The 27598-nt window shown below is 36.2% G+C and overlaps 1 protein-coding gene across 1 annotated transcript in view; it reads left to right on the top strand.

Moving 5' to 3' along the window:
* Positions 1 to 5656: 5656 nt before the first annotated feature.
* Positions 5657 to 27598, top strand: part of LCA5 (lebercilin LCA5) — a 61543-nt gene continuing 39601 nt past the window's right edge. The window contains exons 1-3 of the mRNA XM_068551658.1: positions 5657 to 5814; positions 16381 to 16770; positions 21232 to 21761. Of these exons, the coding sequence (XP_068407759.1) occupies positions 16572 to 16770; positions 21232 to 21761 (729 nt within the window). The 5' untranslated portion in view covers positions 5657 to 5814; positions 16381 to 16571. The remainder of the gene's footprint in view (positions 5815 to 16380; positions 16771 to 21231; positions 21762 to 27598) is intronic.

Here is a 27598-nt window from a genome sequence, read left to right as displayed (position 1 = left end):
GTTAAGATGAACTTTGCCTGTTTTTTAACTGATTATTAATGGAAATATACAGAATATATGCTTTTGTGTCTGACTTCTGCTCAACATCATGCCTTTGAAATTCATCCGTGCTGACCAGTAGTTAATTCTGTTGATGACCAGCATTACATTGTAAGGATAATACTGGATTTAAAAATTTTATTCTCATGTTAATGGATATTTGGGTTGTTTCCTGTTTTGCCTAATATGAATAAAGCTGCTATAAACACTATTGATTAAGTATTTTTTGAGTTTTCTTTTTTTATATCTCTAGTGTAAATACCTTGGCATGAAATTACTGGGTCATGTTATAAATGTATGTTTAACTTCCTAAGAAATGCTGTCTGCATTTTCACCTGGATGTCCCAAAGATATCTCAAACATGGTCCCCAAACCACTTATTACTGTCCTTTATCTCACACTTGCCCTTCTGTACTCACCGTCTTTGGTGAAGGGTACCAGGCGTCTTCTCCAGGAATCTGGGGTCAACCTGGGATTCTTCTTCCCCATCACCCTCCCACATACAATCAGTCACCCAAACTTATAACATAGGTAGTACACACCCATTTTCTTTCTCTCCCTACTACAACTGCAGTATAACATAGTACAGTCATTTTCAAACTTTCTTTCTTTTTACTTTGAGCCATAGTAATACCACATTATAGATATATAAAAATCACTGAAACAGAAGTTTCATAAAATTATACTTATCCTTCCTGTACACAATATACTCTGGTATTTTCTGTTCTCCTCTATATCCATTAAAAAAAATGTGGTTATAAACCGTAAACTGATTTGATGATTCATTAATAAACCACAAAAACAGGTGGTTGAAAGCCCGGGTCCTAGAGTCAGACAGGGATTTAAACCCCTACTCCGCTACTTCCTAACTGTAACCCTGGGCAAAGCACTTAGCCTTTTTCAGCCCCAGGCTTCATTTGTAACAAACAAACAACAAAAATAATACTATATCAGAGTCGTAGTAAGGATTAAATTGGGTTGCAGCAAGGGTTAAAGTGAGTATGTAAAACTGTATGCCCAGGGCCAGGAATAGAAGATGCTCACTTGATACTGGTCAATATTGCTCCCTTGATCAATATTAGTTGATTCAGGCCCTCCTCATTTCTTGCCTATGTTACTAGCCCCTTCCTGAAGTTTTAAAGGTCTTAGCTGACCTTTCTGCTTCTAGTCTCACCCTGCACGATGCCACTGGGATAATCTTTCTAAAGTGCAGATCAAACCATATCAGTCCAGAAATTCATCAGTCACTACCTATGGTGTTTGGGATTAAGTACAAGCTTAAAAAAGCATTTATACATCTCTAGCCTTTGCCTCCTATCCATCCATACAATGGAGAGAGAAGGGGCTACTCCCTCTCTAAGTGTATGCTCTACCTTTCCCCATGTCCTCCCCCATGATGTTTACTAAACGATTTGCCCTGCCTCTGGGCATACACTGCCCTGCCTGGGTATATACTGATTTATTTCTACCTTATTTATCTTCCCATTTCTGGTTAGCTTTATGTGACATAAGCTCTAATTCAAGAGTTATTTCCTCTGGGAATCATATCTGGGCCACCAGGCTGAGTTAAGAGTCCCTTCTTCAAGTCCCCTTAGCACCTTAGGTATATCTTTATAATTGCCCTTATTACATAGATGACCTGCAATCAGAAAAACTTATCTTTCTTGTTCATTAGACAGCAGGCAGCTGGAAGACAAGGACTTCATTTTTCATCTCTGTATTCCCCAAGTACTCAGTATGTATTTAATGAATGAACGAAGGTTTCTACCTCAGAAATTTCCCATTGCAGTTCTGCTATGCCATTTTCCTGTTTTCACTGGAGAAATAGCTAGAACGCCAAAGTAGTAAAAACACTTTTTTCTTTACCTAGGATATTTATCGTCAATTAAAGAGACAGTCACTGATTATAATAGAATCTCCTGTGGATTATTTTCAGTTGAGAACAGGCAATTATCTACTAAGAAAACTATACTAACATTCTCCCTTTCAAATCTAACAATGTGAATACAAATAGAATTACATTTTCCTTCAATGTTAGTCCTGCTGCATTGGAGATAGCATTTGATCTGTAGGTCAATTTACTTAAAGATGTAATTGTGGAGTAACAAAATATGAAAACATGTATTAAAAACTAGCTTAAACCAGCTTTTGATTTAGTTGTTTCTATGCAAAACAAAAGCAGAAGCCCCCCAAATTCAAATAAACTCTTAAGAAATTGAGAAACTATTAATGATTTACTCACCAATTATGAAAGAAAAATACTAGTAAACCTCTCAATAGCTTTATTTTTCTCCACTAACAAAATAATTAACTTGTAAATTTCATCAAGTGATCAAATAAGATTTATCCTTTAAAGAAAGTAATAGTCAAAGAGTATCAGCTTTCTGTACTGCAAAGGCAAATAATAACAAAAATCAAGTAGACTAAATTTGTTTTTATAAGAGCAGACTACTTTGTGTCCCCAGTTTTACTGTTCTTTATACACTACTCAAGTTTTCTTAAGCCATTCCATTTTTTTAAACATCTGGTGTATTAGATAATGTTTAAAAGTTAATATTATGTGTTGACAACCCACTATTTACCTGGAATTTATAAATAAATTTAAAATTTTCTAGCAATATGGACACCAAAAAGTTAGATTTAGAATTTTTGAATTTTGTATTACTTATCACAAAAGGTAAAATATATAAGAACATATATAACTTTATATATATATATTCTTTTTTTTAAAGAATTGTATTAAATGGACAACTGAACTTTAGCTAAGAATAATTATATGCTGGTGTACTTTCTAAGTTGTGATTATTTCTAGTATGCCCATTTTAAATTATAGTCATTGTAATTTCTAGATTGTCTACAGTTGGAAAGTCTACTTACTAGTCCATTAATTTTATGAAGCTTCTAACAAATTGTTCAAACACTTTAGTTTCCCCATATGCAAAATGGGAATAAGTCTACTGGTAAGCATTTCTAGGAAGATTTTAATTGATATCACCTGTATCATTGCCACATAGTATTAAACAAAGCAATCAGAGTCCTGCAAAAAGTTAACATTCAGTTAAATCTGGAGATATTGCAATAACAATATAAGCCCAAAAATATTAAAAATAAAACTCCAAAGTGCTTAATAATTATTAACATAAATTTTTTCATAAACATAATCTTTAAAAATAAGTCTGGTTCCTGTTGCTTATAATTTCAAGTGGCGGAAATGTAAAGATGTAATTTTGTTGGCTTTGTTTCCCTTTTCTTTTTTTTTGAAAAGCAGAATTCTATGTAGTATATAGTGAAATGAAATGGCAAATGGTATAATCTTAGGAAATTCCAGCCCTATCAAAATCATGTAAAATCACATAAAAACATTTGAAATTATCTATTTAGGGATAACCTTTAAAAAAATTAGTTCAATAAACTGATTCTTAACTTCTGAAGGTTTATAAATTCTTCTGGTCTTTTTCCTAGGTCCCATAAATTGATAGTCACTGTTATTCCAAATATGATAGAGTGAATAAAACTGTACATTGTAAAGATCTTGAAAATGTGTTACATACAATTAGACAATTTTGTGGAGACTCCTGAACTTTTAAATTCTTGCTTGCTTGCCAGCAACTCTATTAACCGGTAGGTGAAACACATTAAAGGCCTTAAATTTGAAACCTGGAATTTAGCTGACCTTGGCTTGAATCCTGACCCCACCACTTACTACTTTAGTATCTAGTGGTAGATCCTTTAACCTTTCAGAATCTGTTTCCTCAGGTAGAATGATGAATAACAATACCAGTCTAGAACCTGAATGAAGCCAGAATATTACACTGACTAGCACATTGTTAGTGCTGAATAAAGATTGTTTCAGTCTCAGCTCTCCTTGAGTGCTAGCAAACCCCAGTTTGACTATTTGGGGAGAGACTCTTCTTGTTTTTGTTTTTTAATCTAGTCACAGGATGTTTTTTGACTCTTTATAGCAACTTCCTTTAAAAGTAATCCATCAGGGGCTTCCCTGGTGGCGCAGTGGTTGAGAATCTGCCTGCTAATGCAGGGGACACGGGTTCGAGCCCTGGTCTGGGAGGATCCCACATGCCACGGAGCGGCTGGGCCCGTGAGCCACAACTACTGAGCCTGCGCGTCTGGAGCCTGTGCCCCGCAACGGGAGGGGCCGCGATAGTGAAAGGCCCGCGCACCGCGATGAAGAGCGGTCCCCGCACCGCGATGAAGAGTGGCCCTCGCTTGCCGCAACTGGAGAAAGCCCTCGCACGAACCGAAGACCCAACACAGCCAAAAATAAATAAATAAATAAATAAATAAATAAATAAATAAAAGAATGGGAGGTTGGGGGAAGAGGGTTGAATTTGACTTTCTAAAAAAAAAAAAAAAAAAGTAATCCATCAGTGCATTTACTGAGCTACATAGTATTAACTTTAACGGAGTAATAACCAGTGAACTAGTTTAACGAAGAGTATTAGCATATTTAAACAAATTAATGAAAAGCTATTACCGTGCAGTTTCTGGTATTACTCATCTTAATTTTTTTACTAACAGATGATTACTGTCTTCTACCGATTATTGCGCATAGAGACGATTGCATTTAATTATGGTATTGTTTAGGTGGGTTAATCTTTAACTTGAAGTAAAATATATTGACAGGGTAAAATGAAAGGTTTGAAACAGTGCAAGTCGAAAACAAGGTCAAGCAAGAAACGGAATTACCGTAATTCATGGTCAGAAGATTGATTAGAACGCCTTTGCCTTCAAGAATTAGATTCTCTGCAGAATGAAGGTGCTAGAGAAATTAACAAAGGCGAGAACAGCGGAGTATGGTGTTAAAACATCTTGATAATCAGAAGGCTCAGAAAGGCTTGAAAGAAACTTCATCGCAGAGAGGATTTTCTTTTTACCTTCCCTGCCTCCCAAAATTAATGCCGTTTAATACACTGTAAATTATTTTTGAAGGGAAAATATGCCTTAAAGCAGCTCTCAGTAGGTTACTGACGTGCGCCACAAATGTCATTCCGCCTCAAACCCCTTCCAAAACCTAACAATCACTTTTAAGCCTAATTCGGGGCGCTTTCGTGCTTCACTAAAGCCAGGTCTTCGAGGCAGGAGCATCAGTACACTGCCTCCACATCCTCCTGAAAATCAGCAATTTCAGTGCTGAGACAGAGAAGCGACTAGTTATTTGTTTCTAATTTCTAATTTAAAACCAAGCGATTTCCAAAAACGATTCGAGACAATTTTCAATGTTTTCAATTACGCAGTCGCTCATTTCTACAATTCACTTCAGGTAAACCCTTTCCTCTCCGCCCTCACCCTTCACCTCCCACCACCCAGGGCCCCAGACCCTCTACTGCCGCCACTGGCTTCGCGCAGCTTAAAGGGCCGGGCGCGCTTCTCCGAGCTTCGGCGTGCACGACTTCGCCACTCTCCGTAGCCTCTACAGCCAGAGCGGTCAACCAATGGCCGCTTACTCTCGTACTAATCGTTCCGCCTTCCGGTTCCACTGAAGCCAATAGAAAGAGCCCTCTAACAACAGAAGCCAATGGGAGGTCGGGGGCGGGCCTATCATTGGCTGCGGGCGTCCCGCAGTGCAGTCTGGGCCTCCCCCTCCGTTACCCTGGAGCCGAGGTCGCCGCGCAGCTGCAACCCGGGAGCTGACGTCCCCGCCCCTATTTTAGCCCCGTCTTCAAACTCTCCGCACTCCGGCCCCCTGAGCTCCCACCCCGCAGCCGAGTCTGGCACCCCCTCTTTGGCGGCCAGACGCCGAGGCCCTGCGGACAGAAGGTAAGGAGGCGGGCGCCGCGTCGGCGTTGAGGAGGGGCGGGAGCGGTTTGGAGGTGGGCTTTGGGGTGGGCGTGGAGGTAGGGGGGACTTGAGGGTGCGAGGTGAGGCCGGGCTGTGCGGGACCCGGCGAGCAGATGGGGGCGTGCGAGTGGAGTTGTTAAAGGATTAGGGATGGAGGAGGACTGGGGGACTCGGGGAGAAGAAAAGTCCTAGGAAAACAAATCTGGAGCCCGGCGGCTGGGAGGGGGTTGGGAGGAGGGGAGGTTGACCGAAAGTTGGGGGATTGGCAAGTTAGGATGAGAACGAGTTCGGGAGGGGTTGCTTTGGGGGATCAGGAAGAGAAGGAAGGGAGCGCCTTGCAGGAGGATCTAGAGAAGGGGTTCGGAGTTATTAGAAAGCCCTAGAGGCCTGTAGACACTGAAGATGGGAAAGGAGGGACGGGGCAAGAAGGGGAAGGAGGCTGTGAGGCTCTTGGTAGCCATGGAATTAATAGGAAGTTAAGACTGTGATTAGAGTGGAAAGGCTCTTTGGTGCAGGCTGTGAAATTTTTACACATCCTTCAGAGATGGGATGAGAGGAGGGGAGAGTTGGCAAAAAAAAAAAAAAAAAGTGCCGCTTTGGCATCGGTGAATCGGAGTGGGTGCTCAGATACTTGGTGTTTTAAGTCGGCAGGACCACGGGGCAGTGTTTAACAGTGGTGAAGAGCGCGGGTCCAGTTCACCTGAGCTTAATCTCCTCTCACTGACTTCCACCTGAGCCTGACTCCCTCATTGACTTCCACCTGAGCTTAATCCCCTCTCACTGACTTCCACCTGAGCTTAACCCCCTCTCACTGACTTCCACCTGAGCTTAAACCCCTCTCATTCACTTTGTGGCCTCGGACAAACTACGAATATCAATTAGTAAAAAATTGGGTATTAAGCAGGAGAGTAATGCTGTCTGATCTCTGTGTCAAGTTTCAACAGCTTTCTCTAACTGGGGCAACAAAAATGAAAGCAGGATATCAGTTAGGAGGCTGTTGTAGAAGTTCAAGTGAGAAAAGATGGTGGCTTGGACCAGGGCAGTAGCAGTGGGGATGGTAAGAAATCATCAAATTTGGAATATATTTTGGAGATAAAACAGCCTGGTTTTACAGATGATTTGGTTGTGGGATGTGAGAGTAAGAAGGAATCCGGGATGATCCTTAGAGTTGTGAAATGGATAATTTAGTAGATGGAAATGCCATTTAATGTGACCAGAAAAATAGGAGAGAGTGGGTAGGAGTAGAAAGGGGATAGATCATGATTTTGTACTGGCATGTAAGGTTGAAATGATGTTTAGATACCCAGCTGGAGTTGTCAAATAGGAAGATGAATATATGAATCCGAAAGGCAGGGTAAATGAAGTCTAGGTGAGATCACCTAAGGAGAGAGTATAGATAAAAGAAAAGAGGGCCAACTATGCGGTGCCTTGTGTACTCCAACCTTTAGAGGTCAGGAAGAGGAGGCAGATTCGACAAAGAAGACTGGGAAGAGACAGCCAATGAGGTAATGAGAAAACCAGAAAGGCAGGTGGCTATGGAAGTTAAGTTAAAAAAAGAGAGTGTTGTAGTCAGGAGGGACTGGTCAGTCTTGTCCAATGCTGCTGTGGGGTCAGGGATGAAGAGGACAGAAAATTGGTTCTTGGATTTCACCAGGTTGAATGTCATTGTCTCTTTTGATAAAAGCTATTTCAGTGGAACAGTCGGGATGAAAACCTGACTAGTGTGGATTCAGAAAAACATTGTTGGAAAGGAAGTAGAGATGACATTCTAGATTATAAATTACTCTTTGAAAACTTTTACTGGAAAATTGGAGTGGAGAAATTGGGTTGTAGATGCAGTAGGACATGGAGTCAAGCAACAGCTTTACTAGAACCTCTTTGCTGATCGGAATGATCCTGTAGAGAGGGCAGAATTGCAGGAGCACAGTCCTTGAGATGGAGAGGAGTGGGAAAGAAGACAGGTGAACAGTTTAGCTCTAAAAAGGAGCAGAAATGCTGCTTCAGTTTTAGTAGGGGGAGCGCCACACTATGGAATAGATGCACGTGGAGGTGGCTTTAAAGATGAGGTAGTTCTCATCGATGGTTGGTGTTGAAATATTGAATAGGTCCCTGAACCAAGAGTCAGAAAATGTGTAGTCCATTTCCAGTTTTACTAACTTAGGTCTGTGACCTTAGATAAATTGTGATCTTGGGTAAGTCACTTTGTTTTTCTGGGTCTTAGTTTCCTTAATCTATGCAAAGAAAGGAGTGATTTCCCAGGGTTCCTTCCAGTGCTAAATTGTTATGTAACTTTATTAAACTATAGTAGTTCATTTGTTTTTGTTTGTACTTCATAAAAAAATTTATTAGTTATTATTCTAATAACTGTCTTACCTCATCTTTATCCATTTCTTCCTTTCATATTTTGGTCTAATATTTCATGCATTTTCTTTTTTCTTTAACTTTTTAACTTTTGTTTTCCTGTTTGCTTGTTTGAACTGTTTTTCTGGCAGCCACTGACAGCCAGGCAACAGTGTTCTTACAAGGACTAAGGACTAATTTTATAAAAGAAAATTTTCACAAGTGTCTAAATTTCCATTTTCTAGGAAGGCTTAGATATTTGGGTTGCTTTATTTTCTAAGGAATGTTTGTTTGTTGTCATGAAGCTTTGTAACATAACATGGGATACATAGTTTAGAAATACCTACCTTATTTCAGCATAGATCCTAAGTAATGAGAAGTTTGGCAAAGGTAACAAAATATTCTCTAGCGTTCCTGGGGCTATTCTTCTTTTTTTTTAATTTAATTTTTTATCTTACATTGGAGTATAGTTGATTTACAATGTAGTGTTAGTTTCAGGTGTACAGCAAAGTGATTCAGTCATACATATATCCATTCTTTTTCAGGTTCTTTTCCCACATAGGTTATTACAGAATATTGAGTAGAGTTCCCTGTGCTGTACACTAGGTCCTTGTTGATTATCTGTTTTATATATAGTAGTGTGTATGTGTTAATCCCAAACTCCTAATTTATCCTTCCCCCACACAGCGTTTCCCCTTTGGTAACCGTAAGTTTATTTTCGAAGCCTATGAGTCTGTTTCTGTTTTGTAAATAAGTTCATTTGTATCATTTTTTTTTTAGATTCCACATATAAGTGATATCATATGATACTTGTCTTTGTCTGACTTATTTCACTTAGTATGATAATCTCTAGGTCCATCCATGTTGCTGCAAATGGCATTGTTTCCTTCTTTTTATGGCTGAGTAATATTCCATTGTATATATGTACCACATCTTCTTTATCCATTGCTCTATTGATGGACATTTAGGTTGCTTCCATGTCCTGGCTGTTGTAAATAGTGCTGCAGTGAACATTGGGGTGCCTGTATCTTTTTGAATTATGGTTTTCTCCACATATATGTCCTGGGGGGCTGTTCTTGAATTTATCACTTTTAAAGTGTTCTCATGTAATTAGCATGTAATATTTTCAGGGAATATATAAAGGATACATACATAATTTATTGTGACTGTTTTTTCTTAATCGTCTCTCTTTGATGGAAGAGCCAGACGCTTCCCTAGAAGAACTCATAGTGTATTTTTGCTCGTCTTAGTTTCCTCATTGTCTAAAATGGCATCTATATCATCAGTAATTTTTGTTGACTGAATAAGTGTATGAATTGAATAGTAGTTTCATGAACTTTGGAAAAGTGATTGCTTATATCAAGTTGTCTTGAAAGGTCGAGAATAATTGTTATAAGTAGTTAGCCTAAAGATGACTTATATTTGCTGTTAAAGATGTAGATCTGACCATATGTATTTGTCTCTTCTTCTACTTGGAGACAACATTAAAATCATATTAAAGAAAAAAAGAATAAACCTATAACATTGTAAGAATGATAGAATACTCTCAGTAGACGAGAGATTACAACACATGTCTGAAACATGAAAGAAATGATGGATGGAACAGATTAGAACAGAGAGAACTATGTCCCAGTATATTCAAGAGGGAACGGCAGCAAAGAAGTATTCTGATATATCCAACAGAGTCTCAGAGTATCTTGGGATTTAAAAAGTCAGAAAGGAAAATTGAAAATGGGGAGGAAGAATAATTAAAAAACGATAAATGGAATAGTTGTGCCTCCTTTCCCACCCAAGCTCATGCACAGCGACCGTCAGTGTAATACTCTCTGCCCTTCACCCCTCACTCCCTTTCCCATCAAAAAACACAGAAGTAATTTCTTCTGGAAATAAAAACAAAGATGACACTAAAGAAGAAGTAGAGTTGCCATGGTGGACATTTGTGTTTGGAGATAATCCCTCCTTATTGCTAACTTTTAGGGAGTCCCCAGCATAATGGCTGATTCTTTGCTGTTCACCCTAAAGCAACGTGTGCCTGTCAGGAGGCCCTGCTCACATGCACATGGTTTCCATTCATTCTTTCTTTTTCTTCTTTCCTGAATATCAGTGGGTGACCAAAAATTATCTTCAAAGAAATAAAATCAGCAGTGTATAAAAAAACCTAAGATGAAGAAACTGAAAAACTGTAACTACGTGAAACAAAGATAATTTCTGGATCAGAAGAGACCTTAAAACAAACAAGATGTCTATTTAGTGTTCTCAGGGAAAAGAGAATGTATTGCCTCATTAAAGCAAGAACAGAATAATTATTTCAAAAAATCAGAACAAGAAAGAGTTCTTGGAAATTAAGATGTTTGCACAAATTAAAAAAAAAAAAAATCCTGGATGATTTAGAAGGTAAATTGAGTTAAATGTCTTTGAAAATAGTCCAAAAAGACCAAGAGAGCAAGTCTGTTATTTAACCAGTAGAAGCTTCAGAAAGAGTAAAGGAAGAGTCAATTATCAAAAAAGAAACCTAAGAACATTTCTCGTGCTTAAAGACACAAGTTTCCAGATTAAAAGGAAGAGGGGAAGAAAAGGGCAACACAGTGAAAAAAGACCCACACCTACGTACTTCATTGTGACGTGTCAGTATAGCAAGAGGGAAAATCCTAAAAGTTCCTAGGGAGTTAAAAAAACAAAAAAAAAGATTACCTATAAAGAGTGAGGATCAGATGAACATAACTAGAGTGTGAACGCCATAAGGGCAGGGATTTTTCGTTGTTGTTTTTTTCATTACTGTTGCATAGAGCTCAAGAAAAGTATATGTTGAGTAAAAGGATGACTGTCACATCTCATAAGCAGCTCTGAGGGTTTAGAAGACAGTGGAGTTGTGTCTCCAAAGTTCTGAGAGAGAGTGACTTAGAATGTGGAACCTATGAAAACTATCAAGTAAGAGGCAAAATAAAGACATTCTCAGGCATGCAAAGACTCAGAACTTTGACCTCAGACAACCGTTTCTGAAGAAGTTACTTGAGGATATGGAGCAGTAAAATACAATGAAAACTAATAAAGACGATGACATGGGCCACTAGAAATGGTAGATTAACTCAGAAGTACAGTAAAAGTAATTCCAGAATGACAGTGGTGCAGCGGGTAGAAAGTAATTGGTTTACGTTAGAATAGGAAATTACTGGTCTCCAAGAAGAATGTCTTTAAGAGGAAGAGTAATGGATTTCAGGCTATAGATAGAATGGCCAAGAAACTGATAGATATCAGCGATGTGATAAGAGAGATGTTTTTCTTCCTCTCAAGAAAAAAGGACAATTAGGAATTCTGGAGAAAAAAACTCTGCATAACCAACATGTAGTTGCATGTTGCAGCCATTTAAAATGAGGTGTGAGTTAAATCCTCATCTTTCATAGTCTAAAATTGCTAATTCAAGAAATAGTATAAGCACAGTACTATATATAAAATAGATTAGCAACAAGGACCTACTGTATAGCACAGGAAACCATACTCAATTTTTGTAATAACCTATAAGGGAAAAGAATCTGAAAAGGAATGTATATATATATAGATAGATAGATAGATACACACACATAATTGAATCACCGTGCTGTACATCTGAAACTAACACAATATTATAAATCAACTATACTTCAATAAAAAAAATAGTATAAGCAAAAAAGTATAAGACATTAAAATAGTTGTCCCAGGAAACAGGATTTGGATAATGGGGCAGTGGATATTTCCTTTTTTTTTTTTTTTGTAAATATGTATATATTTGGGGCAGAGGTTGGGGAGAGGGCTAGTGTTGGTGTATATGAGATGAATGGCAGGTAATGTTTTTGTGGATTCTTACCCTTTGCAAGAAAAAGTTAGGTGGGACCCCTGACTTAACATGGGGTAGGTCACAGGGAGCTACTGCTGCTATGTGCATATAAACAGAAATAATCTTCATCCATATCATATAGTCAACTTTTAATTATACTGTTAAAACTGAAAGTCTTTGACAAAGAGTATTAATCAGAATTTACTGAGCATCTTGTATGTTTGAATTGTAATATATAATTATTGATATTTACCAAGTGCTTATTGTGTGATAGTTATTGAATTATCCAATTTAATTGTCACAACAATTCTTTAAGGTAGTTACCATTATTGTTTCCACTTTACAGATGAGAAAATTGAGATTTAGACTTAAATTGAGAAGTTAGGTGGCTTCTCCAGGTTTGCACAGCTAATAAGTGATGGAGCCACTTAATTGCTTTAGTCCATCATCCTTTTTTCCTAGACAGTTTTTTAAATGTGTAAACATTTTCTGTCACGATTGCAAAGTGAAAGATTCAGACTGATTTATATATTTTTTAATATTAGTACTTGTTGCTGATTTCAGATCAGATAGCTAGTTGTAACAGAGACTGAGATTGCCAGGCACTAATAATCTACCAGGAAGTAAAACAAAGTTCTAAGTTTGTTTGCTTGATTTTTAAAAAATCTTTTTTGTTAAGGAAAATTTGAGACAATATGAAAGAAGAGGTAGAATAGTGAAGCTGCAAGTCTCCACAGTTTTTACATAGTTTTATTAACTCATGGCCAGTCTTATTTAATCTCTACTTTTACCTCCTTCCCCCTGGATTATTTTGAAGCAAACCCCAGACATTATTTAATTTTACCTATAAATATCTCAACATCTATCTCTGAAATATAAGGACTCTTTAAAAAAAAGTAACCACAATATCATGATCTCACCTAAAGCAATAGCAATTCCTTAATGTCATTAAATATCCAGTCAGTGTTTAAATTTTCTCAGTTATCTTATAATTTTCTTTTATATAATTTGTTTGAATCAAGATTGAAACAAGGCTCGTAGATTGCAATTGTTTGTTTTCCTTAAGACTTTAAAAAAAATATAGAAACCCTCTCGCCGTCTCTTCTTTTCCTGCTTGCAATTTATGCCTTAAAGAAGCCAGTTCGTCCTGTAGGATTTGCCACCGTGTGGATTTTGGTAATTGCTTCCTTGTATCTCTGTCCCCTGTATTTTCTATAAATTGTCATGTCAGTTTAGAAGTTTGACCAGAATCAGATTTTATTTTTCTTGTAGGAGGAGCAGATTACTTCAGAGGTATCCTTGTATCCTATCTGGAAGGCGCACAGTGTCTGATTATTTCTTTTCTGTAGTGTTAGCAGCCATTAGTGAGCACTGTCTACTTTCATTATTTCATTAGTAGCTACCAAGTGGCAATATTCGAATTCTGTCATTCTGATATTCCCTTTTTAATTTATTAGCTAGAATAGTTCTGTAAAGAAACAAACTTTCTGGCCAACCCAATACTTCCCCTTATCTACTGTTTTGTTATTTTAAGATACAGCTCGTAACAGTATAGGCAGGATACCTGTTTGATTTTTTTCTCTTTATGTATCAATTTCAGGTGAATGAGTTGGTTGCCTAGTGTCTTTCAGAGGTGACTAATTAGTTTTTTTTAAATAACATATGACCTCATGAATTTAAACATATTTGATGTGTCTTAGTCCTTTGCTGATATAATTCCTATTGGTAATGCAATTGTCCCATTGTTGGCTAGTCGGAGCTTCTTGGCGTGCGCTCCCGAGCCCTTCTGATACTCCATCAGGATTGCCTCACAGCTCTCTTGCTCTCTAGTATGACCAAATTTCTAGATTCTTAGGTTCATCTTGTATGTTTCCTCTCTTAGATGTGGAATAAGACGTTTTACAAGGAGTTCTACTAGTTTCTTTTAAGGGAAATGGTATTTAGACACTACATTTGAGTGCTGGGAATGTTTGTTGCTATTAGTTTGTTTCTTGCTTCTAGGGTTTTTCAGTGGACAGAGCTAGGAAACGCTGTTTTTTTTTTTTTAAAAAAAAAATGTAAAATCCATTATAAGTTCATACGGATACTCCAAATTCACATTTTGGGCTCCAGAATTTTAAAACTCGTATTGGCTTATACTTATTTGTTTTAGAAAATTCTAATACCTAACCGAACCAATGTAATTACTTGTTTGCTTTATCTCACAGTGCACATGTAAGTAGCCTGAGAATAACAATGCCAACAATGCGATTATTGAAAGCAGTTTTTAGAAAAATTTTGTGCCTTTTTTGTCAGTAGGATATATCTCACTAGGGATTGTGTTTTAAAGTCATTAGAACTGGTTAATCTGTGTGGTTTTGCCACCAACTGTATATATAGTTACATTTATTTGTTTCATTTTCTTTTGATTCATAGGAAATGCTTTTTAAAAATCTAATTTCCAAAAATTATTATTTCCAAAGTTGAGTCTACAAAAGTTATAGATAAAGAAGTCTAACTCGTATCCCTGTCCCTGAACTCTGCTTCCCACTTTCCTCTACAGCTATACTGTCCAGTCAGCTAACCACCAGTGCATGTGGCTTTTAACATTTAAGTGAATTAAAATTCAGCATAATTAAAAATTAGTTCTTCATTCACACTTGCCACATTGCAGGTGTTCAGTAGCTACATGTGGGTAGCTATCATACTGAACAGATTTTAGAACATTTCCATTCTAGCTGAATGTTCTGTTGGACAGCCCTGCTCTAGAGAACCCATTGTTTTTTCATTAAGTATTTAATTTATTCTTCTACTTTTTAAAAATATAAAAAGTTGTGTATATAAATTTATAACCCTCGTTCTTCGTTAAATGGTAGCGTACTAGACATGCTTTTCTCCCTCTTCCTTTTCTTAATATATTCTGGAGATCACTTCAGACTGCAGAGAATATACAGAGGTAATCCGCGTTCCTTTAATAGCTTCGTGGTACTGTACTTCATTGTGTGGAGGTTTACAGTGTATGCAGCCAGTTCCCTATTGATGGTCATTTTGATTGTTTTAGTGCTTTGCCACTACAAAAGTGCTGCATGAATAGTAGTAGGGCTGCCTTGTGCATGTGTCATTTTCATTTATTACTAGTATATACTTTTAACACTAATTTCATCCATGGGCTTTTCATTTCTTGTGAATATTAAGAACAATTATAAAAGTAATCCAATTTCAGACATTATTTTGGTATATTATGTATACCTTGGTTTGCAGTTTTTTTTCAGTTCCTGAGTTCAGTTAAAAAGAATACTCAGTGTTTTCAGTATTTTTCAATGACTGTGTGTAGTTGAGATCATATTGTATACACCAGTTTGAATTTTTCTTTTTACTGTAGTAGTATAAGCATCTTCCTTGTTAACACAAACTTTCTGTAAACATTTCTAACAGTTGCATGATACTATGCTATATTGATTTTTTCAATACTTTTCTTAATTTTGTTAGTTATTTTGCAGTGGTTAGATTAGGTTGCTTCCTTTTTTGGTTTTGTTTTTCGTTTTTTTAATTGTACTGCATTAAACATTTGTGCATAATCTTTCCCCCTATTTTTAGGGTAATTTTCTTGGTATCCGGGAATGGAATTATCAGATCAAAGGTTAAAAGCATAATTAAAGTTTTGATATATTTTGCCAACTTTTTTCCCAGTATTTTCTTGACGGTCATTCTGGAAGCATTGAGTGTTGAGAAATCTGTGATAATTTGATAGGTTTAAAAATGGTATCTGAGGTTGAATGTTATTATGTGCCTATGGTTTGTATTGCTTGCTGTGGGTCTTAACATGTATTTGCCCATTTATCTTTGGACTTCATATTTTTCTTATGGCATGATATGAGGTATTTATTGTTAAGGGTGGTAACCATTTTTCTGTCATGTTGCAAATGTTTTTTCATCAAGTGCTTTAATTTGATTAATTTTTTTACATACTTCAGTTTTACATTTTTATGCAATTTTAGATATTTTTCTTTGGTTTTGTTAGTCTTGTCCTTTACCGCCATCCCCCCACACCCCACCCAAAAAAAAATTAAAAAAAGAAAAAGAAATTGGTGATTTGATCATTATTCACCTATTAAAAATCAGCACTGGTGTTTATTTTAAATCTTAAGATTCAAGGGAGTCAAATGCAGTTAACATTTATTCGGAAGCAAGTATAGGTCAGGTACTTTACATGTTCTCTATCTAGGCTAGGACAGTTTGTCTTTTCTCCAAATACTGTAAATAACGGTGTGAAAATATAGATGAATTAAATTACAGCCTCTTTTAAAAATTATAAGCAGTATAATATTTTGCTTTTAGTATGTTTCACTGTAATTAACTGTAGAAATCTATTTCATGAAATATGATGAGTTTCCTTCCCCCTTCCTTAATTGTAGGGGAAAAAGTGTATTTTCTGGTCCCTCCTGTGAATTGTGGACTACAGATACAGAGAGAAAACAAATTGCACATACATGAATATTATCCCTGGGATCTGAAGACTCTAAAAAATGCTCTTCAGGCTTGCCATGGATTTTTCTGAAGAAAAGAATCTGTGAAATTATGTGAATAGAGGCCATTTTTCAAAGCCATGGGGGAAAGAGAAAGAAGTCCAGATACTGGTAAAGAAAGTAAGGCAGGCAGACACTGTTACTCTTACTGTTCATCTGATTTTGGAGCTACACCACAGTCTTCTGGCCGGTCATCGCTGGTCCATCCCTCCTCACCTGCAAGTATTAAGGGAAAAAATCCTAAAAAACAAATTTCAGACAGCCAAGTGCATCATCAAGGTAAGCATCCTTTAAAAAAGTCCAGTAGATCTAGAATATTCATTGTGAATGCTTAAGGAAAACATGTATGAATGAAACTCTTCTATTAATATGTATATGGATATGTGCATGGAAATGGGATGATTTACATTTAGAATAGGATATATTTTTATAACTGTTGCTTATGGTACTGTGTATTATCCTTTGTTATATTTAAAGTCATACGGTATACCAAAGAAAGAACCGTAACTGAGGCTTCTCATTTTGTTTTCTCTTGTTCCTAAATAAATGATTATCTTGGAGTTTGTGAGGTACTGTAAAGGCAAAAAAAAAAAAAAAAAAAAATCACAAAACATGTGGACCTTCCTTTATCTTCAATTTCAAAAAGTAGTGAAAAGCATTGATATAAAGTGGTTAAGGGGCATTTTTCTAGATTGAGTAAAATTACTTTCCCTACTTACTACAAAAGTTCAAATTCAGCCTAGAATTGGAATTTGGGACTTGGGTCCACCAGTCTGTTTTCTGTTAAGCTGTGTTATAATGGAAACAACATAAATCATTAGAAATAATTTTTCTTATTAAAATGTTACTAGTCTGGAACTAGTTATTAATATATATTTGACTAGATAATGTTCTAGAAATCGCTTCTTCATCTTAATAAATCCCTGGTCAAGAAAACCCTGATGTACTTAGTAACAAAATATGTAAGGACTATATCATAGAAAAGTAAGCTAAGGTAAATGAGGTTTTATAATATACGTTACTAAATACAGCACAATATAACAGCAGTAGCTTAGAATGGTAAGACTGCAAGGCAGGGAGTGGTAAGTTTGGGAGATGAAAAGGAAAACAGGGGCAAAGCAATGAAACACCTGGCATCTTGTGTTAAGATACTGACTGTTTCTGTACAGGAGAATAGTTAGCTATTGAAAAGTTTTAATCAGGAGTTTGATTAAATTTGCCTTTACAGATTTTTACTTTGAAAAGTAACATTTGCTTTTTTAAAATCTGCAAAGAATGTATGTTCCTTTTGAAAGCAGCCCTTTCATGGATCACTGATCTAGCTTCCCAGGGATGTTGATACTTTTAACAATTTGGGTGCATTTTCTTCTTCTGTTTGTTTGTTTTTCCTGCAAGTACAGTGCTGCAGGTTTCTTAGTCTCTTCCTCCAAATCTGTCTCAATGCAGTTTTCTTGTTTTGATTTTGTGGTTGAGAGCATGATCTGATATTAAACTTTTGCTATATAATTAAGAACAAACAGACCTTAGAAAATGACTATTTATTCCCAAGAAATCATTTACATACCTCGGGAATTACTGGCAAGAATACTTTAATTTTTCACTCATTACCCAGAAGCAGTTTAGGAGGCTACCCAATTAAGGAGTCAGAACTTCTTACTACGCCTTATCTTATTTAAGAAGATAATTGAGAAAAAGCTATGAGAAACAGTTCTAATATCACCCAGAAAAATTTCAGTTATTGTCTTCAATCTGACTTGTACTGTTTTCTGCTTTGCATTATCTTTTGAATTAAAATCTGTGGTAATTTGTCTACCTTAGATCAAACAACATAACCAAACTGATAACTTTCCTTAAACACTAACTTAATTCCTTTTGGTTTAAGTCACAATCATCAGTGTAGACTAAATTAAGGAAAGAACAAATGTGATTAAAAAAGCATCTTGAACACTTGAATTTGTGGAATTTCATGTTTGGTAACATATTCTTCCTTCCTCCTTTTAAATTTTCAGCATGTTTTATTTTAAAAGTAAAATTTGTGCTCTATCAGAAGTTATATGATAATAAAATTTAATAATTAGGTTATACATCTTTGTGTATTACATATTACATACTTATTCTATTTCTTGTTTTATCAGTAATATAAACACTGAGTTTTTGGTAGATGCACAGTTTATCTTTGTTACTTTTTTTTTTTTAAATTTATTTCTTTTGGCTGCGTTGGGTCTTCGTTGCTGTGCACGGGCTTTCTCTAGTCGCGGCGAGCAGGGGCTACTCTTCGTTGTGGTGCGCGGGCTTCTCATTGTGGTGGCTTCTCTTGTTGTGGAGTACGGGCTCTAGGCGTGCGGGCTTCAGTAGTTGTGGCATGCAGGCTCAGTAGTGTGGCTCGCGGGCCCTTGAGCACAGGCTCAGTAGTTGTGGCGCACAGGCTTAGTTGCTCCACGGCATGTGGGATCTTCCTGGGCCAGGGCTCAAACCCATGTCCCCCGCATTGGCAGGCAGATTCTTAACCAGTGTGCCACCAGGGAAGTCCCTGTTACATGTTTTTTAAATGAGTCATACCGTAATTTTAACACCTGACGGAAGGAAAACAGTTATTTGCCCACCCTCTCTTTGGTGGTGACTTAACAAGGGGGAGATGATGAATGATATACACAACAATAAGTCATCTTGGTTCTGACTCTTATTAGCCCTGTATTTCATCTTGATAGTTTTAAAAATGAAAGAGGTAGATGAATGCTGAGAAATATTTTTTGAGTTCTGGTTAAGTGTACTTTGTAGATGTGCTAATAGAATATGCTAAAAATCAATGTTCAGGTTTTTAGGATGTCCAAAGTTGGTTGTGGAAGCCCTTTCTGTCTGGCTAAATTGTTGAATAAAATATCAGTGGAAACTTTTTATCCTGATTCATATAATATCTAGGCTTTAACTTTTCAAATTAAGTTTCCATTTGTATGAAGTCTTGTTTGCTGAACAATATAATTTTATACATAAAAATCAGAGATTTGGAATGATTAACATTCATCCTTATGTACAGTCATTTTTCTGTATAAAGTTTCTGTCACTCCAAGAGCTGAGGACATATTCTATAATAGCATACAGATACTAAAACTCTGTTAATTCAGTGTGTTGGGAAAGAAGGAGAATTGAAATGATGGGTGCTCCCAATTTAAAACGGGAGCAATCTCTCCCATGGAAATATAATGCAAGCCACGCATGCAATTTTTTACTGCCACATTTAAAAAGAAAAGCAGGTGGGATTAATTTTAATAATATATTTTAGTTAACCCAACATATCCAAAGTATTATCATTTCTAAATACAGTTAATGTAAGACATAGTGTGTGGAATATTCTGCATTCCTTTGTTTTTTAAACTAAGTGTTTGAAATCTGGTATGTATTTCACACTTACGGGGTATCTCAGTTTGGCCCACGCACACTTCAAGTTTCTCAGTAGGCACATGTGGCTAGTGACCACTATACTGGATAGCATAGTTTCAAAGTTACAAGTAGGTTTTCCCTCATTTCTTTTTCTTACCACTTCCTTTCATATATTCAAGCATTTATAGAGCTGGAATCCCAAATCAGTTACACATTCAAAATACCTTCTATAAAACTTCCATCTCTTTAATGAAATTTTGTAGTGTTAAATTGTAAATATTACTCTTACCCTTTACTTGTTTACATAATGAAATCAGGGTGTCCATGGCTGGTAAAATGGGTAGGGAAACATTGGATTTTCTAGTTTTTCTTCATTTTTGTTTTTGCCCTCTGGAATGCATTTCCTTCTTGAAAAAATGCAGTCACCTTGGAGCTTAAAGTTCGTTATTCTCAACTGTGGCAGACTTCCAGATGCCTCTTTTAAAGGGCAGGTGCTCTGTATATTGAGGCTTATTTCACGTGCTTGTATTTTTTAGGGTGGAGTTTTTTATCTTGTTCTTAAATTATGCCAGATGTTTTTGATTCGAACATCACACAAAAGAAGGCCTCTGAGAAAGCATTTAGAATCACATCTGTACTGCTCAAGTGTGTTCTGTTTCCAGTCACTGGTACCTGGGATTAAGTTTTTGTCACTGACAGAGAATGTTTGTGGAGAACCTTTCTGTTTGACATGCAAACTTCAGTTAATCCTCACAGCAACAAATGAGTTGGTATCCTCATTCTGCGGGTAGGGAAAATAGACCTGGAAAAGGTTTAAGTTGAATTGCTCAAGGATTTATTAGGTGGTAAATCTGAGTACCAAATCTTCTTGCTGTCATGTTGTCATCCTCTTTCCCCAAATAAAGATTTCTAACTAATTAAAAAAACAACAACCATACATTTCCACATTTTAAATAATGATCCCAAATATCTTGGCACAAATGACTTGGATATCACAATATTTTGTCCAGTGTTTATTAGGCACCATGCTGGTGCTGATGGTGCCTATGTTTGAATGCTGGCTGGCTATCTTATCTGTAAAGTTAAAAATGGTAAAATCATCCCCTATAAACTCTGGGGATATTATTTTGCTGGATCAGAATATAATTCTTGAACTTTCTTAAAAGACTTCAAACCTTTCTTAATAAAACCATTATATTAAGAGCTCTAAGTAAAACCTGATATTTAATTAAATTTTGTAAAATCATTTTTTAAGGAAACAGAATAACTAAAGAACATTGTGGATCCACTTGTGTTAGGATGAGTAAATAATACTACATCTGGTACGGCTTTCACTTTACATCATTACTGTTTCTTTTTCAGTCCCTAGGAAACCAAGCCCTAAGGGTCCACCAAACAGAAGGGGAGTCCGAGTGGGATTTCGCTCCCAGAGCCTCAATAGGGAGCCACTTCGGAAAGATACTGATCTTGTTACAAAACGGGTTCTTTCTGCAAGACTGCTAAAAATCAATGAATTGCAGAATGAAGTAACTGAACTCCAGGTCAAGTTAGCTGAGCTGCTAAAAGAAAATAAGGCTTTGAAAAGGCTTCAGTATAGGCAGGAGAAAGCCCTGAATAAGTTTGAAGATACAGAAAATGAAATCTCACAACTTATTGCTCGTCATAACAATGAGATTACAGCACTCAAAGAACGCTTAAGAAAATCTCAAGAGAAAGAACGGGCAACTGAGAAAAGGGTGAAAGATACAGAAGGTGAACTATTTAGGACAAAATTTTCCTTACAGAAACTGAAAAAGATCTCTGAAGCTAGACACCTACCTGAACGGGATGATTTAGCAAAGAAACTCGTTTCAGCAGAGTTAAAATTAGATGACACCGAGAGAAGAATTAAGGTAAAATTTCTGCAGTTTCTAAGTGTGCTGTTTTGTGTTAGTCTTCATTGGGCGTTTAATGTCCTCTTTTAAGACTGCTTACTGCAGTTCCGCATTGCTTGGAAATGAAAACTATTTTTTTGGTATTATCTTTCTGAGTAAGAGATTAGGAAAAACTTAAGATTTTATCTTTAAGAGCAAGATGTAAAAGATTGTATATATTAATGGGCCACATGTTAATGGATATTTAATTCCATGGATCTTAGTTAGCCATTTGGGGGAAATACACTATTTGATTATGTGATTGTTTCTTTAAAATTGAAAATGATACTATAAGAGCTATAGTGTATAAAACTGACATTTTGGGGCCATTGTGTAAGAAATGCCCCATGAATAATACTTTCTGTTTTTATTTCTTTGAACATTTATGAAAGATATATTTTGGGACAGGGTGTGCCTCTCCTCCTCCAAATAAAAACTGATGTGAGAGGTGGGTGGAATGATGTTGAGTTAATAGTCTGAGAATACAGCAGGTCTTATAAAAATATTTTTTTCTTATAATTAGAGAGGAAAAACGTACTACCCCATGATTGTTATATGGAGAACTTGTATTAGATGCTATCTGTGAGATATACACACACACACACACACACACACACACACACACCCCTCAAATCAAATAGTATATTTTCCCCAAGTGACTAAGATCCACGGAATTAAACATCCACTTAAATGTCGTGCTCTCTCTCTCTCTGTGTGTGTGTGTGTGTGTGTGTGTGTGTGTGTGTGTATAAAACAGAAGCCCTGAGTCAGGGCTTAGAATTACTTAGAATTGACAAAGTAGTTTGGAAAGCAAAGGTAGGGAAAAAGTGTGAGAATAATGCCTGCTGTGAGAGCTCTCTGAGCAAGGGCAAGTCAGAACTATAAATAAACTAGCTTTCTGCAGTGTATTAATTAGATGTTTTTAGTACATGGTATGATAATAGTACTTCTTAGTCTGTATAATATGCCAGGCTCAATCTACCAATGCCATGCCCAGAGACAGTGGCTTATTAAATAGAGTGTATATCAGTGACCAGAAAAAGTGCCTAGCTTATTCTCCAAAATCAGCAATCACTAACTTCTGTTTCAGTGCACAGAAGATATCTTATTGTATAGGTTCCACCAGTGATCAACTCAAACTGCAGAGCAACATGACTTTTTTTTAAGGACCATTTACTTATGTAGTGGGGTGGGGGTAGGGATGGAAGCAACTATGGTCATAAACAAATAGCTGACATTTTAATTATTTTTAAAGGGAAGTATAAAATGTGCCACATAATGGATTTTAAAATTAGGAACCAAGAGCACAGAATGCTAATTAATAAGCATGGTTGAAAACAACCCACACCTCTGTGCGTGTTTGTATAAAACTAGAGAGAACACGGAGTTGCAGTACGCACGCGCGCGCGCACACACAAATACACACGTACTGCAGTTCTCTCTTATAGCCAGTTATGAAGGGGGCTGATGGAGTGGTAGAGGAGGGAAGAGAAAGAAGGAAGAGAGGAAAAATGGAATAAGTCTGTGGATTCTGAGTTGTAGATGGAGTTGAATTACGTGGTTACCCACTTGAGAGCATGAAAATCAGTCATCTGTGGTGATAAGTCTTTGAAATACTTGTTAACTGTATAGTGTCCTCAATTCTTTTTTTTCTTACTGGAGTTAAGAAATTTAAAAAAACTTTTTATTTTCGGTTAATTTTAGGTTGACATGAAGTTCTAACAACATTATGTAGAGAGATCGCATATACCCTTCATCCAGTTTCCCCAGTGGTAACATATAGCATGACTAGAATATAATATTGCAATTAGGAAATTGGTAGTAAGTAATACATTGATACAACTCATCAACCTTATTCAGATTTCACCAGTTTTACCTGGACTTTGTGTGTGTGTGTGTGTGTGTGTGTGTGTGTGTGTGTATTTAGTTCTATGCAATTTTGTCACGTGTGTGGATTCGTGTGACCATCACCGTGGTCAAGATGCAGAACAGTTCCATCACAGGGAACTTGTGTTACCAACTTACAGGCACAGTTACCTTCCTGCCTTCCCCAGCTCTCTGATCTGTGGCATCCACTGATCTGTTCACCACTTCTATAATTTCATCATTTTAAGAATGTAATATAAATACTGGAATCATACAGTATTTAACCTCTTGTGGTTGGCAGATATCATTTTTTCCCTTGAGCTCCATCCAAGTTGTTGCATATATCAATAGCTTGTTCCTTTTTTATTCCCAAGTAGTATTCCATGGCATGGATATACAACAGAGTGTTATGGTATATCCCGTTGAAGGGCATTGGGATTGTTTCCAGTTTTTAGCTGTTACCTAATAAAGCTGTTATGACCATTCATGTGCAGATTTTTGTGTGAACATAAATTTTCATTTCTCTGGGATATAGGCATGAAAGTATACTTGATGGATTGTACGATAAGCACATGTTTTGTAAGAAACCGCCATTCTCTTTTGTAGAGCAGCAGTACCATTTTACATTTTTACCAGCAATGTATAAGTGATCCACTTTCTCCACATCCTTGCCAGCATTTGGTGTTATCACTTTTTAAAATTTTAGCCATTCTTACAGGTTTTTAGCACTATATCTTGGTTTTAACTTGCATTAGTCCTAATGGCTAACGATGTTGAACATCTTTTTATATGCTTATTTGCCATCAGAAGATCCTATTCATTTTGTTTGTTTTTTGCCTGTATTCCTAATTGGATTGTTTGTGCTTTTACTGTTGATTTTTGATAGTTCTTTATATATATATATACTAAATACAGGTTCTTTGTCAGGTACGTGGTTTGCAAATATTTTCTCCCAGTTTGTAGCTTGTCTTTTCATCCTCTTCACAGGGTCTTTCGGAAGAAAGGTTTTAAATTTTGATGTGGTCCAGTTTATCAGATTTTTCTTTCGTGGATTGTGCTTTTTAGTGTCAAGTTAAGAATTCCTTGCTATCCCTGACACCCTTTGTCTGTAGCTCCAAAGATTTTCTACTATATTTTTATCCAAAAGCTGTATGGTTTTATGTTTTATTTTAAAGTCCATGATTCATTTTGAGTTAATTTTTGTGTAAGTTGTGAGGTTTAGGTCGAGGTTCATTTTTTTTTTTTCCCACCTTTTAGTGCCCAGTTGCTCTAGTACCATTTGTTGAAAAGGCTATTCTTCCTCCACTGAATCTGGCACCTTTGTCAAAAATCAGTTGGGCATATTTTTGTGGGTCTATTTCTGGATTCTTTATTCTACTGATGTATGTGTCTATCCCTCTGCCGATACCACACTCTCCTCATTACAGGTTACATAGTAAACCGTATATATATGATTATGGTAGAGGGATTCATCTCATGTTATGCTTTGTTTTTAAAATTTTACCTATTTTAGCTACTCTAGGTCCTCTGCCTTCCCAAATGAACTTTAGAATAAACTTGTCTCTGTCTACCAACACCTTCCTGAGATTTTGATAAGAACTGCATTAAACATGGATCAATTTGTGGAGAATTGACATCTGTATTATGTTGAATCTTCCTATTCTTGAACACAGTATATTTCTCCATTTACTCAGGTCATCTTTGATTTCTTTCATCATCATTTTTTAATTTTCGGGATTCAGATCTAAACAGGTTTTGTTAGATTTATACCTAAATATTTCATTTTGTTTGGAGCAACCGTAAATAGTCTCAGTTCTTTCTGGATGAGAAAATTACTCTTGAACTTTTATTCTCAAATTTCAAAGCTCATTTTTATTGCAAAAATCATTTTCACAAGGGGTTATGACTATTTGACGCACATAAAGGAATGGCTTAGCTTTACAAGTTTACTCTCAAGTTTCAGGAATGTTGGGTTTATTAGCTCCAAGCCTCAAAGTTTGTTTGGGAGATCTAAACTGCTTCATTTCTGTTGTGATTGCAATTTTATTGGAATCAACATTTAATATGTTATTATGAACCTACTTTCAAATCAATCTCAAGTCAGCTGTCATATCAAACTAGCTCTCTTCTGAATGGAGGAGCCTCTGTAACCCACCTGAGGGTAATTATTCTCTACTTTTTAGCTTACCTTTTCATACTTCCTAAAGTTTTCATACTTCCTAAAGTTTTCATACTTCCTAAAGTTTTCATACTTCCTAAAGTTTTCATACTTCCTAAAGTTTTCTTTTTGAAAGAAAATTATCTTTCATAATCTCAGTAATCAATCCAGAATTCGAAATATTTACTATTGAGTGTCTTAATTTAGTGTGAAATTTAGCTTTTGTTTTCATGCCTCATTCAGTTTTTCAAATTTTATTTAACACTAAGTTAATCTTTTTTCTTCAAACTCAGTACCACCGACTTTAAGGGTAAGGGAGGAATCTAGGAGCTCAATTGTGGTGTTTCATTTTGCAAATTAACTAAAACCTGAGAAAGTCCCGAGTGTCCCTTGAAATTGCAGTAAAATCCTAGTAGTGCTGTCTTTAGGTTTTGTGCTATTCTTTACTAAGGATGACTATCTGTATGGTGTTTTTTGTTTTTGCGTGGTGTAGCTTTTTATCTTAAGAATATGTCCTGAAGCTGGAGTTTGTGACAGGCCACTTTGTTTATTTGTTTATAGATTGCCTTATCCCAGAAAGGATTTCAGGCCACAGTTCTTATTACCCTTGTGTTACATTTTCTTCCTACTGGAGGGAAAAAAAAAGCATTCTTCAAGGTTACCTCTAAATGGTTGAGCTGTGAAAAACTTCCCTCTGCACTCTCTGTAAGTTGGATACAAGTTTATTTTGTTAGTTGATGGAAGTGACAGAATGCATAGTCTGAGTAATTTAAGAGTACAGTGGTTTAGAAGCGGACACATGGTTAGACAAACAAACATGGTTAGACAAACCTTTTAAAATATGAGTAGGGACAATCACCCATGGCAGTTGTTTTTCACCAGCCTTGTGCCACGTGGTCTGCCGGATACTGGGCCATATACCAGGAACGAAGAGATGCTCGATAGGGTTAAATTTGTTGAGCTCTGTACAAAGGTACAGACAGCTAAATCAGACTACATGTTTATTTCTTTATTTAGCGTTGGCTTTATACCTTCATTTTGGCTTTTACTTCAATAAGGTTTATTGAGTAGGGTCCTATCAAAGTAGCAGCCCCAGTTAAATATGTTTATTTTAATATTAATAGCTATATATATTAATATTTAAATAAAACTGCAACAAATTGTAAAAAAGCTGCAAAAAAACTGTTAAAGTGCTAACATTTGCAGCAGTAAAATATTGTTAGTTATATAATGCAGCAATTCTCAAATTTTTTGGTCTGAAGACCCTTTTATACTCTTAAAAATTATTGCAGATCGCCCCCCACCATTACCACAGGAGCTTTTGTTTCTGTGGCTATACCTATTGATATTTACCATATTAGAAATTAAAATTGAGAACATTCAAAAATATTTCTTAATTTATTTAAAATAAATAATAAACAACTCACTAAATGGTATCGTGAAATCTTTTAATGAAAAATATCTATTTTCTAAATCCAAAATTGGGACAAGAGTGGCATCATTTTATTGGTATATATTTGCAGATTTCTTCAGTGTCATACTTAATAGAGGACAGCTGGGTCCTCATAGCTGCTTCTGCATTCAATCTGTTGCAATATGTTGTTACGGTTGATAAATGAAAGAAAATTCAGCCTCACACAGATGTCTACAGGAGTTAGAAAATGGAGGAATATTTAAAAGCTTTTCAGATAACTGGATATTCTCTGATACTACATCAAAACTTAGTAAGTGGTGTTCTCAAAGGTTTGTTGCAATGTGGAATCTAAAACCATATCAAAGAACTTTTTGTACT

Source organism: Eschrichtius robustus, chromosome 9, assembly GCF_028021215.1.
Source record: "Eschrichtius robustus isolate mEscRob2 chromosome 9, mEscRob2.pri, whole genome shotgun sequence".
In the NCBI taxonomy this organism is placed as follows: domain Eukaryota; kingdom Metazoa; phylum Chordata; class Mammalia; order Artiodactyla; family Eschrichtiidae; genus Eschrichtius; species Eschrichtius robustus.
The sequence above is the reverse complement of the archived record's forward strand: the minus strand, read 5'-3'. Positions and strand labels throughout refer to the sequence as shown.